We start from the raw sequence: 15768 nt of genomic DNA, 5'->3' as shown, positions 1-15768 counted from the left end.
AATAATTGCTTTATTCTGTAATACAGGAAAAGTCAGTTCTAGTCAACCAAATACCAATGCACACGGTATCAAGGTGCATCACTGCACCTGTAAGACAGAAAGAGATTGGTGGTTGTTAAGCTATTTGATGGTATTGGCTGGGACTGAAAAAAAAGAAGTTTGGAATTAATAATAATTTTTTTAAAAGGGTAAATTCCTGCTTTTTAAATTAAAATGGATTTTAAAAAATAACCCTTTACCAACAAAAGAAAAAAAAAACAAGTGTCCCCTCCCCAAATTCTTCCCCTAACACTGATGGTAAAATAATTGTTTTCAGAGTTATCCTAACGGCTATATAATTTCATTTGTCAGTATTATTTCTCTGTCAACTGGCAATCACTTACTTACTATGAGTAATGTACCAGTACTCAGAAGAAAATAAGGCCATAGTAAGTTACATGAAGCTCTGATTCCATAATGGGAAGGGAAAGAGTGAATGGAGCTCAGATGCTGGAAGCATTATGAATGATCTACGTAATAAACATCTTGCTTGCACCTTATGGAGTGCTGTTATGCTGGTCCCCTATAATTTTAAGTTCTTAAACACATATCATTGTTAGCTCATTGTAAACAATGAGAGCCCACTACCTGTGATTACATTTGAAGAACTTCAGTAAATTGTTTTTGTGGGACAGGTTTGTGGTGCCAAACTGTGTCACACTTGCCATCTTGGAGGCAGAAGAAGTTTTCACAAGTCTGTGTCTTATTTCCTCAGATATTCCAATGAAAAAGTTAGCTTAACTCCATAGAATGAAAAGAACAGAAATACTGTCTATGTATTCTTTACTGAAAAACTACAGGTTAAAAGACAATGGTCTTCAGGGACTGGAGACAGCTTACTGCTAGAAACTGAGTTTTGGCCCATGATCAATTAGCACCCTTTCCCAAACAAACTGCACACTTGGGGCTAGGATATGAGCACCTGGGGCACCTGCTCCACTGCGACATGGTATGAAGCTCAATGGACTCAACCTTTATGGGTCCCTTCCAACTCAAGATATATTCTATGATCCTCAATATGGCAGCAATGATGCACAGCTCATTATCATTCTGTGAAATGTGGATTCCAAATTTAGTTTCTTAAATTTTAATGTGGAAGCCTAAATGTATGCAACAATGCGTACATAAGTAACTGGATTTCCATTCAAAGAGTTCCTGCTTTCCCAGCATTGCTTGTACTTTTTGCAACCATGTTGGAAGTTCTTCTTCCTCTGTCCCACTCCTGAAGTTGGGCTGAGACAGGTTCAGTATGAGAATTACACAAGAATCTCCTGTACCTGCACCAACAGCAGCAGATTCATGTCCGGCAAGGGTGACTTTAACTTGAGTGCTTGCAGTAACTCCAATATGACACTGCGCGTCAAGTAGAATTTGTCCCTTTCCTACAACAAAAAGAACACAGAATTATGAATGTCCTGAAAGTCACCAACAGCCACTAGTAAGCAGGGATACTTTTTATTTAAGTTTGAGAATAACAAAGTTACAAAAGGGTACTAGTTTCTCCTGTCTTACAAAAAAGCAGACATCACTCATCACTTATATAATTCTATGGACTTGATTGAACAGACATCAGTGAATGTCATTATGCTTTGATGTTTTATCAGGCACTATATCCGAGATTTAATATTTCACATGTGAAATACAGATAGATTTTATAAAACAGTTATAAAGCCCAGGCATACAAATGTAGCTGTCATTAAGTTCCATACAATAAGAAGAGGGGAAAGCAGTAAAAAATGACACAGGAGAGCAAAACTGGTATAGTATTTAGCATTATTCTTTCACTGAACCTGCCAAAAATGGTTTACATTTTACCATACTTTTTTTCTGTTGTTATTCTCCTTAAAATAAAGGTGGTTGCACTATGGCTGCTTGGACATCCATTTTCACTCATTAGACTAGCAGTACTTTTCCACTTCCACAACAAAAACAGTCTTGGCTACAGCTGCTACAACAGAAACATTTTAAAACATAGGGGGAGATCAGCCAGAGGAGATTAGAAGACAGAAGCCTAAGAATAGAGCTGTAGAGCTGAGTCAGCAAGGAGGTAAAAGAGATAAGATGGGCCTGTTATACATCTTACTTTGACATTCTCTGACTTTAGATGGTAAGATAAAAATGTGGAACAAATCTATAACCTGCTACCAACCACAGCAACTCAAGAATTTTGATCAGCAGGACGACTTAGGCTGTGTTCTCTTTCAGACAACCATTAGAAATGACATAATATTGTCCAATAATGAGAGCATATCCAAAGTGTGCTTAAGATTAAAAACCTAGTATCTTCCATCTTGTAAATCGTATGCACTTGCCTGCTCACTTAAGTTAAATGAGTGAAAATTTTTACTCAATCAGGGCCTCAGTTTCTCTGCAGCATCTGTAAAATGGGTTCATTTGTCTCTTCCTCAGAGAAGTCTTACAAGGTATAGTTAGTGATAGTCAGTTTGAAGCCACCTCCAGCACACACAGTAGAGAATGCAGCTAAAAGAAGGAGCTGGAGAACATGAGTAGCTGAAAGTGAGAGAGAGCTTTGCTTGCAGCAGACCAGTCACCAGCGTTCCTCTTCAGAGAACTGATGTCACCACACTATGCGTGTAGCATACCATCAAACAAAGCTTACAGCAACACTGCTTGTCTCCCACAGAACACACATATCTTTTAATGAAAACAGATTTTAAATATCAGGCCTCGATTTCAGAGAAGGTGCCAAAACAACAGAATGGTATGTCTTTCATGGACATTATGATGCCAGTCTGTGAATCAACAGACCTTACTTCAACCTTCCTAGTTTCATCTTCAATTACATGGAGTGTGCAGACAGATAACACATTTAGATGATGGAATGGGCCCCAAACTGCAGTCCTTGTCCTTGTCTGACTACATTGCTGCAGTCTAGGCTAAACTCGTAGGAAGCTAACACTCCAAAATCAGCTGTGTTATGAAACCATTACTTGAGGGGGCAAGCATTCAAAAGTCACACGTTCCACATGCATGAGTGGTGCTCTGATAAAAATAATACAATATAAGAATATCCAGGAGAGTTCAGACCAGAATAAATGTCTTCAGTAACTTATCTCCAACTAAGTCATTGCAGAAGCAAAAGGAAGAAAAAAAGCAAGGTAAGTACGTATAATTCCGTCAACTATTTTCAGCTCAGGGACCTTCTTGAGCTCAGTGTGGTTTCTGTATAATTCATAACTCTCAGTGGATTTCTCTTCCACGTAGGTGCCCATTGACCTCTTGGACTCATTTAGTACACACGGTACTTCGCAAGGAGTCACACACTGTTGAAGAATCACTTCCCATTACTTGCTTTGACACTAAGTCCTACAAACTTAGTATGTTCTTGTACTGCAAAGGAATGAAATTACCCATCCCTGTCTTATGACCTTGCAGACCTCTCACATTCCCATCAGTTGCTGTTCTTTCAGATTAAAGAGCCCTAACTTAATTCCTCTGTATGTGGAACTCATCCTACTTTTTGATCATTCTTCTTACCACTTACCTGAACTTTCTCTGATTCTACTCCACTCTGACTGGGAATGGAGAACCAGAACAGTGCACAATACTCATGGTGCAAACAGGCCCTGACTACTTCCTAAAATTCACCAGGAAGAGTGACCCTTCCTACCATCACATGCCTTCAGTCTTGAGGCACATACATTACACAGTGCCATCCTCAAGTCAGTTGACAATTATATGCCTCAAAAAAGTGGACAGAAGTTCCTATCAGTAACCCAGTACAGTAGCCTGCACATACTGGAAAAGAACAGAAACAAAATTCTTTCAAAAGCTTTCAGCTACTTAACATACTAACATCTATGCAATACAGGACATAACTGGGCCATAATAAATTGCTTTGTCAGAACACTGGAAAGGAATCACGGGCTTCAAGAATCCCAGCTTTTCTTGGCTTTAAGGATAATACAACAGTTAACTACCTCTTTCTCAAAGAAGTCTCCTATCTCACAGTCTAAACTCTTAATGTTTGTTAAGTACATGCAGTACAGAGAGATCAAGCAAAATCAGGCAAAATGTTTTTTGACATCTGACCTCCTGCTTCCTGCACTATAATCAGGAGTGACGACACGTAAGTCCATGGCCCAGAATACCCTTCCTATCCAAGTTTACTTATTCCTATCATTATGCTGGTGATAAATATGTATAAGCCTATTTTATACATACTTTAAGAACTTCATATTCTGCCACAGAGCCATTGTTGCATGAGAATAACACCCAGGGGAACCCCATGTGTAAACCTGGTATCAGAGTGTAAAGAATACAACACTTTAGCCACTGTTCAGCCAAATTAACCCTCTCAAATGTCTATGCACCCCTATAAAAAAATGCCTTGCAACCATCAAATTGTGACTTACCAGATGTCTACATGTAGAACATGAAACTACTGAAGTTCTAGCAGTACCACAGGTTCCAAACTTAGTAATAAGAAGAGTAAATTTGGATATTTAATGGAGTGGTATGCTATCCTCCAAGTAAGCCAGTATAAAGCAAAATTCTTTATTTTACCTCTGTTGGTATTATGGTAATTACAAATAGTGAAGATCAGCCACTTAATATTCTTTAAAAAAATTCAATAGCAAAATCATGAGGCATTCTGCATTTACTTTGTAAGGGACAACAGAACACTAGCAAAAGGCTATGTTCAGGTTCAAGCTTCTGCAGCTGTAAGAGATAAGAAAGCCAGAAAGTGTCCATTTAGGACCTTAAGATACTTGAAAGGAAAACTTAAAGATAAGATTACAATCCACAGAAGAGATGCTACTCTCAACTGAGAGTTCCAAAGGCACTGAGAAAATCAAATTGCTGACCTGGAACAGAAACTCAGACAAGGAAATATCAGATTGACGTGAGTCTTCAGGCTCCAAGACAAGAGAAACTCAGATATTTCTGCCACAGGGTATTAGGAAAATGTTGGAGATAAAAAAAGATTTGGAGTGGTTGTACAGCACTGACCTCTACAAAGTGCATGTCGGAGTGGTTTGCTCTTTGAAAAGACAAGAACCCTCCACAGCTTAGCTGGAAGTTGCTGTTTTGTTCCAGTCAGCATACTCAAAGTTGCAAAACAAGTAATTAAATTTGAATAGTTTCAATGCTCACAAATTATTCTGGAATTCACTTCTATTTGGTCCTCTATCACAAACAACACTCTTATTTACCTACAGTAATTTTCACTGTAGAGAAACACATCACAACTGATTTCTTTTTTTTTTTAACAGCGGTCATTAATTTTTTTCACTTCGTCTTTCCCAAAGCCATAACTATAAATCTAACTCAAATTACTTCCAAAAGCTAGACGATCTCGTCTGTATTCAGGATTTTTCTGTCTCATAAACTCTACTGTTTCAAATGAGACAAAAAGGTAGTATTTGCTTGCTGTCATCAAACATACTGTTAGCTTCAAACCATTACATCTGGTAAAAGTGTTTCTTATTTTCTTGTGGTGCAGTTTTTCTGTGAGAGTGTCATTCCTTTTATCATTTCTTCACTATTTGTCCAGCGACATTTTAAGTCTTATCAAGACTCAAACAACACACGTTCCAGCTATACATTACCAATATAGAAAATCATGTAGCTACTTATGATAAAATGTTTCCTGAGGATTAATTACTGTTCTGACAAACACATCGAGGATGGAAAATTGTGCACTTAGTGGTTGAAGCAGCATTTTTGCTCAGGACCTTGACCATCTACATAATGGAGCATATATGACCTTAGTAAAAGGTTTGATTGCTTTTTGTGGATTTTGTTGTTCAATTTCTTACTGGTAGCTACAAAAATGAAACTTAGTAATAACTGATCGTATTTGTAGACCATAGCTTTCATCCAGGAACCTTAAAACCTTTTTAAGGTGCACACATACTGTTCTCTTTTCTACACAGCTTACAGCCGTGCATGCCAAAGGGAAATACTAATACAGAATGAAACATTACCTAAGCTGGAAAACTTCTATCTTGGAGTCTTCCATTTCACTTAATTATCTGCTGCCTGCCCCCACAGCTGTGCTCTCAAAAGGCACTACCAGGAATATTTACATTTCTACTCACAAAGTGTGTGGCTAAACCTGTGCACTAGGAAAGATATGACTGTACAGACATTTTAAGCGATGCATGAATACCAGGTATCTTCTCAACAAGAGAAAAAAAAGTCCAAGTCATGAAATCACACCAAAATACTTTTCTGAAAAATGCTATCAGCAGGTTCCCTTCATCTGCATCTTCACTATGAATGTAAAACTCAGTATTATTAAAAGGCACTGAATCATGATGACTGCTTGATTAGCCAAACTACATTAAAACTGTTGACATGTCTGAAACTTGACAATGATTTCATCTTTACTTCCAAATTACTTGTGGGAAGTAGGACTTGGTCCTATTTTCCCTCGTCCCCAAAGGAAGATACAGCATCATTGTTACCTTAGTGAAGGCTCGGTAGCACAAACCACACAGTTCCACCAGGTAGGCCAGAGTGAAGACAGCATTCTGAATTACAAAACTTAGCAATTTTGAAAAAGGGTCCAGAAGACTCTGCAATGACATGATTTAGAGAAATCAATAACTGGTTGCCCAACACAGCAAAAAGCATTCCAACTCAGAAATGCCTGAATGGAACAGTACTATTTTTAGCTCAGAGTCTATCTGCCTGGGATTTACATTGCTTTCGTCCAACAGCTGTGTCATCTGCCTTCCTGCTTCTGTGAGAAATTAGAAGCGAAAAATTAGAGAACAGTTTCACCTCTGACACAGTGCTTATGAGATATACGAGATTCTGTAGCGTTTATGCAGGAAAACCTCACTGACCTCAGTGGAATTGTACTGAAAAATACCTAAGGAAGTTCATTACTCATGTGGGGTTTTTTCAAGAAAAAAAAGAGGAGGTGAAAAAAAAAGAGAACATCAAATCTTTAAGAAGATATACATTCACACCCACGCAAGAAGGTAATTCTATCCATGCTTTACTGTAACCTAGATTCCAAACATCTTATTATTCTCCAAAGAGTATTGGACTGCACCATTTTATGTTTATATATTACTTTCCTATCCAGGGGATAAGAACACAATACAGTAGCACAACACCATACGATACAGTAGCACAGGTTGGCTAAATCTGAGGCAATAGAATTTTGTCTTCTTGGAACTTACCCTGGTGGCACTAGTGGTGGGTATCTTCAACAAGCAAATCATGATTCTTAAACTAGAGTCTAAAGAACACTGAACATATTTGAAGACAGAAAAGAAAAAGAAAAAAACAGAGTTAGTACCTTTCTGTGCACATCTTGCTTACAGTGGTAGCAGTTATGAGTAAGTTATAGGTAGAGTCTGAAAAATGATTTCTTAATTACTTTCTCTAAAGTGGCTTATTCCTGAATACAATCATATCCCTTCAGTGGTAACATACCACAGCATAGGCCTTGAGATGAGATCGCTCCACTAAAGGGCTAGTTTAGGAAAGTTAGCTTCACTCCATGAAAATCAGAGTAAACACTCCACCTTAAAGGTTCTGTGAATGGCACATATGCAGTTGGAACCACTAAGATCCAATTAATTTCTTTCTATTTATTTCAGTTACATAAGATGCAGCAGATTGGGGTGGCTAGTATACAGAGGGAACGGTTATTGCCTGTTTGGCTTAATAAGTGCTGCAGGATAATGTCTCAATCTTCCAAAACCTAAAGAGGTTTCAAGATCTGACTATTGCATAATACTGCCATGGAATTTAATATCATTCATGTACTTGGGCAATGACCCCAAATTCAAAAGACAATGTTATCAATCACAAAATCAGATCTTGGATCCCTCAGCTCATACTGAGCAACACTACTTTGCACAGAAGAAATTACCACTGGCCTCATTTATACCATAGGAAATAAAGTCAGAGTAAGGGCATCAGAATTCCATGTTTACCGGAAAGACTCAGAAAAATTTTTACTGTCTTTACTGAAAAGACATCTGGAAATATACTCCTAGGAGTTCAGATCCTGTTGTATGTCCTCTGAGCTCTCAGAAAGCAGAGTCTAAAGCTTCTAGATTCAGTTTCTGCAACTATATTCTGATTACAGCCAGAACTACAACCTGATCAGCCAAACAGGCTAGGCCCAATTCCCAGTAGTCTCAGTTCTCTCTGCCTGTCTGAGTGTACTTTCAGCAAATTAATAAAGTGGTGCTGCTCTTCTTGAGAGTTTTATTTAGTTTTAACAGTTAAAACCACATGGATTTTTATTGCCTAAATGTTGACTCTCTCAAATACAATCTGACAAAGATAGGGCATGAAAAACACATAGGCAAAAAGCCAAGAAAGAAGCAAAGAGTATTCTGGTCAGTCATTATTGTTACCCACGGAAAACATAATTAAAGGGATGGCTCAGAGGTGCAATAAATCCAGTCCTCTGGAAACATTCGTCGAATCATTAGAAAATATTCACAACACACTCTGATTTGTCATCCACAGTTCTCCCACTGTTTCAGTACATCCTGAACAATGGCAGTATATCTTGTTTCAGATGTCCATATATCATACCTTAAGTGGCAAAACACATGGGAGTTTAGTAAGAAAGGTCTGAAACTGATTACTAATCGTGGTCCAGAGGTTGCTGGGTGAATCCATCGGCAAGGCTTCCATAAAGGTGGCAATGTTATCCAAACAGCGTAGCATTGCCCCCCCTGCTGGCAAATTCTTTTTGTTGTTTAAACCCTGGGAAAGAAAATGAGAACTGTGAACAAACGTACACATGCAGAAATGGTCCCTTAAACAGAATTTAGAAGTCCTGAGGCTAATTTGTTCAGATCAAATACCACTTAGCTTTTCTGTGATGTTAATGATAATGTTGTGGAGAGAATTTGAACTATATATGTGACATTTATGTGTTAGTCCAGTTCAGTTCCTAAACTACTGACCAAAAGATTTTGAGCCAAAATGTTATAAGCAGGATCCTAACTCTTAAGAAGGAATGGGCCACACTACCAATGAATAGAATAGCTCCAGGAGCTGGTGTGAGGTTAAAAAAACAAAACAAAACAAAACAAAAAAACAAAAAAACAAACTACTAGTGACAGCAAAACCCAGAAAGAAAATGGTGAGGACAGCTTGCTTCCAGGGAGGACAAAACAAAAATTTACTCTGTTTTTGATGATGCAAGTTTGAACTCGAATGAGGAGAAATAATCCACTGTGCTTGATAACGCTAATAAAACTAGCACCATTAATACAGTCAATTGTCAACATACCTCTAAGAGCTGGCTCAGAGCAGCAATGGAACTCAGCTCACTGAAGTCCATAAGAGACGTGGCCAAGGTCCTTAAAAAGCTGCCATCTGAAATTCGAAGGACATTTTTGCACTGGCTGCTCATACAGAGGAAACCAAAGGTCAGAAATGCACTCAGGTATCGCACATTACCTTTAATAATGCTCTGGAAGAGCTGAGGGAAGATGCCATTGGGAGCCAGCTGATGGAACACACAACGGAGGAACTGCTTGGCCACACCTGCAGCATTTCCAGGGATCATCATGCTGAAATGAAGGCAAGAAAAAAGAAGAAAAAATTGCATTGCAGATAAAACACTTCTCAAAGCTAACTACAGGGAGAAAATAATGATGCTACTCTTTCTAATTGTGGAACTGTTCAGTTTTGAGTGAGATAGTCAATAGCAGAACTGTCCTGATCCCCACAGAAATTTAGCATATTGATTTTATAACTTCAGATCAACTATGAAGAGCTGAATAAGTTATGTATACACACCTAAAGTATTTGTCTCAATAAATATTTGTATTTGTATTTTTCCTGATTTTCCAGTTTTATTTGTGAGTTATCTGAGTCCAAAATATAATCCTGCTCTCACCTTGTGTATTTCAGTGACACAGGGTAAGGCTCTCTGCTTTACCAACATACATAAGAACAATAAGGAAACAAGCACAATAATATTTATTTGCCTCTTGCAGTTTTCTTCAAGAGCTTAAATACTTCCCAATCACTCATAAATGAATGATTTAATTTAAAAAGCTAAGTATTACCTATTTACTCATAAACTGCATATCTTAACATGCTTTACAGCTTCTCAAAATGAATTTACCCTATTCAGCATCTGCTTTACATCATAAGACAACACTACCAGGGATTATCCACGGCCAAGGACAATTCATTTGACTGAATGTTTAGAGATAGTTCATTGAGACAAATACTGAACACTGGACAAGTTAGAAAAAGCTGCATTGAAATTGCGAAAACCAGGCAGTCTCTTTAAATTACATTTGAATCTGAGTTTTTTCAAGTTTAATACATATGAATAAGGGTTCCTGTTCATCTTCAGAACACACATGGTATTTGAAACAAGCGGGAACGAGCAGTTTTTTCCTCTTACTCACAAACCTTACATAACATTTTTAAAAGTTAAATTTAGTTGATTTCAGGGTCAGGGAATATGATGCTTTAGATTCATTGTTTCATTTTTATCAAGGTATCATTTGCTACCATACCTTTCTGCTTGATTAGAAAAACTGGTGCTTGATGCCAACCTGGAATAAAAATAAAAAAAGTAACTGAAGCTCATAAGTGCTTTTTTGTGTTTCGCTTTTAAGTAAGCCAATAAAGTATTATTTTAAATAAATAATGAACAACAACTTTAGAGAACATTTAAAATGTCACGAGAAAGATCTTCTGCAGAGCATTTAAATTCAGAAAAATAATGTTTGCATGACATATAAACTCTATTCAGTCTTGCAGTTTCACTAATACTTAACAGCTCTAAAGACAAATCTACTTGACTCCCTCTACTAACACAAAGATAGTGAAGTTATTGCCTTACAGTACATCATGGATAATAACTGATTTTTTTTAGAGGGAAAGAAAGTTTGCCAGAAGGTGCCTACTGACTGAATTGTTTCTGATTAACTCAGCAACACAGACTAAGCAAAAAATTCTCTGCTTGGCAGTCTGAAGTAAGGCTCCTAGTTCCAGATTTTGGCACCTAAATAACTGTCCTATTTTCAGAAATACTAAATTACCTACGAGCTCTGACAAAGTCAGATGAGAAAGACTGTGTTCCCAAAATCAGGTCATTTATTTTAGTACCTAAATATAGACTTTAAAGCTAAATATGGGCATTCAGTGGTGAAAACACTGAACACAATCTTAAAGTAAAATCATTCACTTCAATATGCAGGACATGTAAATGAACAGAATCAGGGCTTACAATGTCAAAGCAACACACCTTTAATAATAAAAGCCACTAAAAAGCAACTATAAACATGTACACAGGAAACATCTCTTACATACAAAATACTATGCAATTTTTACTTTAATCTGCTGTACACTAGTATTTCAGATGGTATAAGACAATATATCTAAGTGGAAATTTCAGAGAACTACATTATTTTATATCTGCTGATGACCTGGCCTTCAATGTTTATTTTTGATTTATGATCCTTTTAGGTTGTTGCTCAGCCTCTGTTCTGAAGATAGTTTCCTCTCTAAACACCACAGAAAATCCAAAAAGGACCCTAAGGCAGCTCATCTGAATGCAACACCATAAACCAAAATGGATGGTGATTTTCATTAATTATGCCTGGTAAGCTGGGGACACAGTATACTGTCAACAGTGCAATAATCTCAAACTGGATGGTGCAGGGGATTGAAGATTAAATTCTCTTCAGTTGTGGTAGCATAAATCAGAAAAACTCATTAGAGTTCCTGACTCCACTATTGCTAAGAGGAATCCACACTAAAATACAACATATTAATTCTGCTGTGCAAAGTTTTTTCTGGGTGAAAAGGTCTGAAGCCACCTTCAAGCACTACAGACCTTTATTCTGGAATAACTGTAGCATGGGCTTACATTAAAGCACAGGAGGATTTCTGCAGAATGCAATGAGACTAATCACATGTCCAATGGACATGATACTTGTTTTCAAAAATCTGCTGAAGCATAGAAAAACAAGAACTTAAAATCTTTCTTCTAAAAGAAGTCGAAGTCCAATGTTTTCTTCTCCTTTTGAATTTGATAATGCAAGCATGGGTTTTATGATAAACAAAGTATTTGGTTTCTAACTTTGGAAAAACTTCATGAGACATAAACTACACTGAACACTTGGGAACATCTGAAACTTTGTGAAACGTACAGTTTGTATGTATTTATCATTACTCTAAATATCTTAGTTGCACAAAGGCCATGAACTCCCATCATTACCTCCACTTTGCAGACCACAGAGCAGAACAGTAAATGGACAGTAGGTAGTAAATGCATGTGTTTAAATCTGTACATGTTAGGAACAGAAGTTAAGCTTTTCAAAGCTCTTCACTACGTCAGGAGTATAAATGTAACTTTCAAATCCAGCTTTACTGTTTGGAAACCAATAAAATAAGAATCACCAAATCAAAAATCTTAATTCAGGAACCAGAGCATAAACTAAAATGCATGTCAGAATCTTAGGAACATGTCAATCTCTAATCCTCAGTCATTTGAACCCAAAAATTTCTTGTCTTCTGAAAATCACAATAGATGCCCCTTTGTATTCGTGTGTACCCAAATAACTTTTGAAAATCTCTCTGTGTGTTGTTTAGGTATTCTGAAAGACCTTGGATTACCTAACTCCTTGTTTCCTCTGCTGTGCATGAAAGCAGTAGTTCTTTTTGTAAGAATAAAAATGCAAAAAGTCTAATTCATTCTCACTTCTGCTGCTAGATGGGTATTTGGAGGTAATGATATGGCACTGCTAGATGAAAGACAGACTTAGGTTATATACATGAGGCACCTGAATGCCTCTCTGCCTGTATATGTTACTTATTTAGCATATATTCAAAATAATTCTTTTGTGGGGAGCCTCTTATTGGACTTAGAATTTGTCCAAAACTACAGCCAGTAGCAACAAGACTAATTCATCTTCCAAATTATTTACTCTCTGTGGCTGTAGTACTGCTGTATTTACAAGAGTCATACAGAATGAGCAGCATCTGTCTAGATTAGAAACTTTGCCTCCACTGGAGTTAATTAGCAGTGATGGCAGGGAAGTGCAGCCTTGCAATTAATGGAAATAGAGGACTTGAATAGCTTCTGTGTTTAAATGGAATTGGGAGGTAATAGAGAAGCAGGGTCGTGAAGAGCTGTGTCCCTGCAGAAGCCACAGTCAAGTAAATTGAACTTCAGTCACTAAAAAGAACATGGAGGAGGAGAGCATCATTTCTACATGTCTAGTGCTGCTCAGAAATTTATTCTATAACACCCCCAACACACCCATCCCACCTCTGAGGCAAAAAGCCCTGGAAGTGGCCAAGGTAGCAACCACAGGTAATGTGTTTAAGACCTTATCAGAGACAACCTCGGGCAGCAGCTGGTTTGGAAGCCCTCATAAGGAGATGCAACTTGTTACCTAGTCCTAATTAGCATAAAAAATACAGGTGAAAAGCCTGAAGAGTTTCAGGTACGCTAATGAATGATCCTACCTAGGAGTCCTCCAGGAGCAAAGTTCAGAAAACCTGATCACACTTCTGCGTAACTTCTAAAGCAGGAATCACATAGAAGTGAAAAATTCTGTCAAAGCAGGAAAAAGGGGGAGCCAAGAGAATTCATTTTTTATAAGAAGCACAGAAGCTGCTTAAGAATATTACAGCAGAAGCACAGGGCAAAGGTACCGTACTTGTTAAGGAAGTCTTCAGAAGAGCAGAAGAAAGTAAGGTGAGGGAGATTATTACAAAAAGAAGGTTTCTTTCAAAAAGATGAAGTCATGTCTCAAATGAAAGCAAATAGGATATAAAAACCACAGGAAGGTAGTTCAAGGAGCAACTAGCAAAGCACAAAAAAACAGTTCAAGGAGCAACTAGCAGGAGGAATAAAAACTAACAGTAAATTTTTCTTCACATAAAACAATCAAGAAGCATGCCAACTGCTGCATCAAATACTGTTCAGGTAATAAACAGGGTAGTAAATAAATAAGTGTACTGCAAAAAATCTGAATTTGTTCTTTACATCACTGCTTACAGTGGGACAAACTGGAGAGATTCCTGAGCTGGAATCTCCCTTTGCATAGTAAAAAGGGAAAACATCAAAGGAGCTGCCCAAAATTGAACTAATAGTGGAAGAAGTTACATAAGAAATTTATAAATTTATGAGTAATGAAGACACAGACAGAAACAGATGTTATTTACTTAAGAGTTCTAAAAGATATACTTTTTTACAGTGAAGGTTATGTAAACCCAATTCCAGGCACAAAATTCTTTCAATCTTATTGGAGAGAGGAAAGTCCTGAATTTACCTTCCTACAGACTGCATGATGTCCAATAGCAGAGGAGCAGCCAAGTCTGGACTAAGGTGAATGAAGGTTGAGAGCACAACTATGGCTAGGCCTAGTGTTTCTTCATCATATTCTTCAAGAATAGCTCCACAGTCATGGCACCTGCAAAGAACAGTTTTTAAAACTGATGTTAACAAATTTAAAACGAAGTATTACTATACATACATCTGTATATAATTATGTCTCTTAAAATACTATTACTTAGTACATTCTACTCCAAATTTATTTAGAAAGATAATGAAATTGTGATCATTCTATAATTAATAACAGTCTATAGCTTTTAAACATTAATGAAGCTTCTCACTAGCTGCACTGGCTGTTTCTTCCGTGAAGAATGAAAGAGGGCCACGGGGCTGGCCTTGTTTTGAGTCCTTCATTGGTAATTGTATTCCAACTCCCTCACTGTATTGGTCTGCTACAGTTTGCACTATCCAAGAGAAACCTGCAGCAGTGAAGACTAGCCCTCAGCAATGTGAGCACAAGCCAATTCGTGTGACTTGGACTCAGGCGAGGGCTCAAGTCCCTGGCACTCTTCTGTTTAGCAGCATAGACACAAACAATGACAGTCATAGATGATCTTAAAGAGATGGAACAATTTCACATTGCCCTTCCTGCTAGTCATGAATTATGAATAACAAATTACACAATTAGGAAACAATATGATTGGTTCCCACAGCAGTTACAGCTATTAAGAAATAAATGAAAGGACCTTTCACGGGCACAGAACCTTAGATTTCAGACAAGTCTACTTTCCCAGGGCAGATTTGCTTCTGAGTCACTTATCCTACCTGAAATGCTCAAAGACAAGTGATGAAGTTCTGAAAGGGCTCCGTAATTTCTAATTATAAAGGGGATGTCAGATTTAGGAGAGATGAGACAGGCTTTCACAACCTAGGAAAAAGGCAAACCAATGTGGGAAACTGGCTCATCTCAGCCCAGTAGGAAGGCTTGCTTAATTTGATCAATCAGTTGCTAATGACTCCAGGAGATTGTGAGATTTTAACTTAATGGAACTGAACAGGCAATTTTCTTGCCTTTGTTACTGAACGGAAAGAAAATATGCCAACAAAGCCATGAAAGTCAAGCTGAGCTGGTCTGTATGTTAATAGGTGGTGCTTAAGCTTTGCTGAAATGGCCAAGGGAAGTGCCACAGACCAGACTAACTTTTGGGATGCTTCACTTAGTCACACAATAAGGTCCATTTCCAGTCACAGCCTGCACAATGGTCCTGTCTTTCTCCAGTGATTATCCTTGCATGTTTGGACTGAGCAGGAAAGAACTTGTAGTTTCTCTTCCCAATTATTGCATGGCTCCCTGATGACTGCTTTACCTCTCCATTAAATGAATACACTTCTGTTTAACATTTCCTTTAGAGGCATTTGAATCAACCAATTAGGGTTTGAAAAAGCTTTGAGGATCAGTGAGTATCAGC

At 37.7% G+C, this 15768-nt stretch overlaps 1 protein-coding gene across 10 annotated transcripts in view; it reads right to left on the bottom strand.

Moving 5' to 3' along the window:
- The window catches only part of UNC79 (unc-79 homolog, NALCN channel complex subunit), a 107649-nt gene that overhangs the window by 20856 nt on the left and 71025 nt on the right, over positions 1–15768 (bottom strand). For all 10 annotated transcript variants that reach the window (XM_027729419.2, XM_027729420.2, XM_027729409.2 and 7 more), the window contains 8 exons: positions 14298–14438; positions 10527–10565; positions 9451–9563; positions 9281–9366; positions 8575–8748; positions 7200–7268; positions 6474–6584; positions 1317–1421 (listed from right to left, as the gene is read on the bottom strand). In XM_027729419.2, coding sequence (XP_027585220.2) covers positions 1317–1421; positions 6474–6584; positions 7200–7268; positions 8575–8748; positions 9281–9366; positions 9451–9563; positions 10527–10565; positions 14298–14438 — 838 coding nt within the window. The remainder of the gene's footprint in view (positions 1–1316; positions 1422–6473; positions 6585–7199; positions 7269–8574; positions 8749–9280; positions 9367–9450; positions 9564–10526; positions 10566–14297; positions 14439–15768) is intronic.

The sequence above is a fragment of the Pipra filicauda genome, unplaced genomic scaffold, assembly GCF_003945595.2.
Source record: "Pipra filicauda isolate LSUMZ 115617 unplaced genomic scaffold, ASM394559v2 scaffold27_size4233163_pilon, whole genome shotgun sequence".
Lineage (NCBI taxonomy): Eukaryota > Metazoa > Chordata > Aves > Passeriformes > Pipridae > Pipra > Pipra filicauda.
Note: the sequence above shows the minus strand (reverse complement) of the source record. Positions and strands in the feature narration are given on the sequence as shown.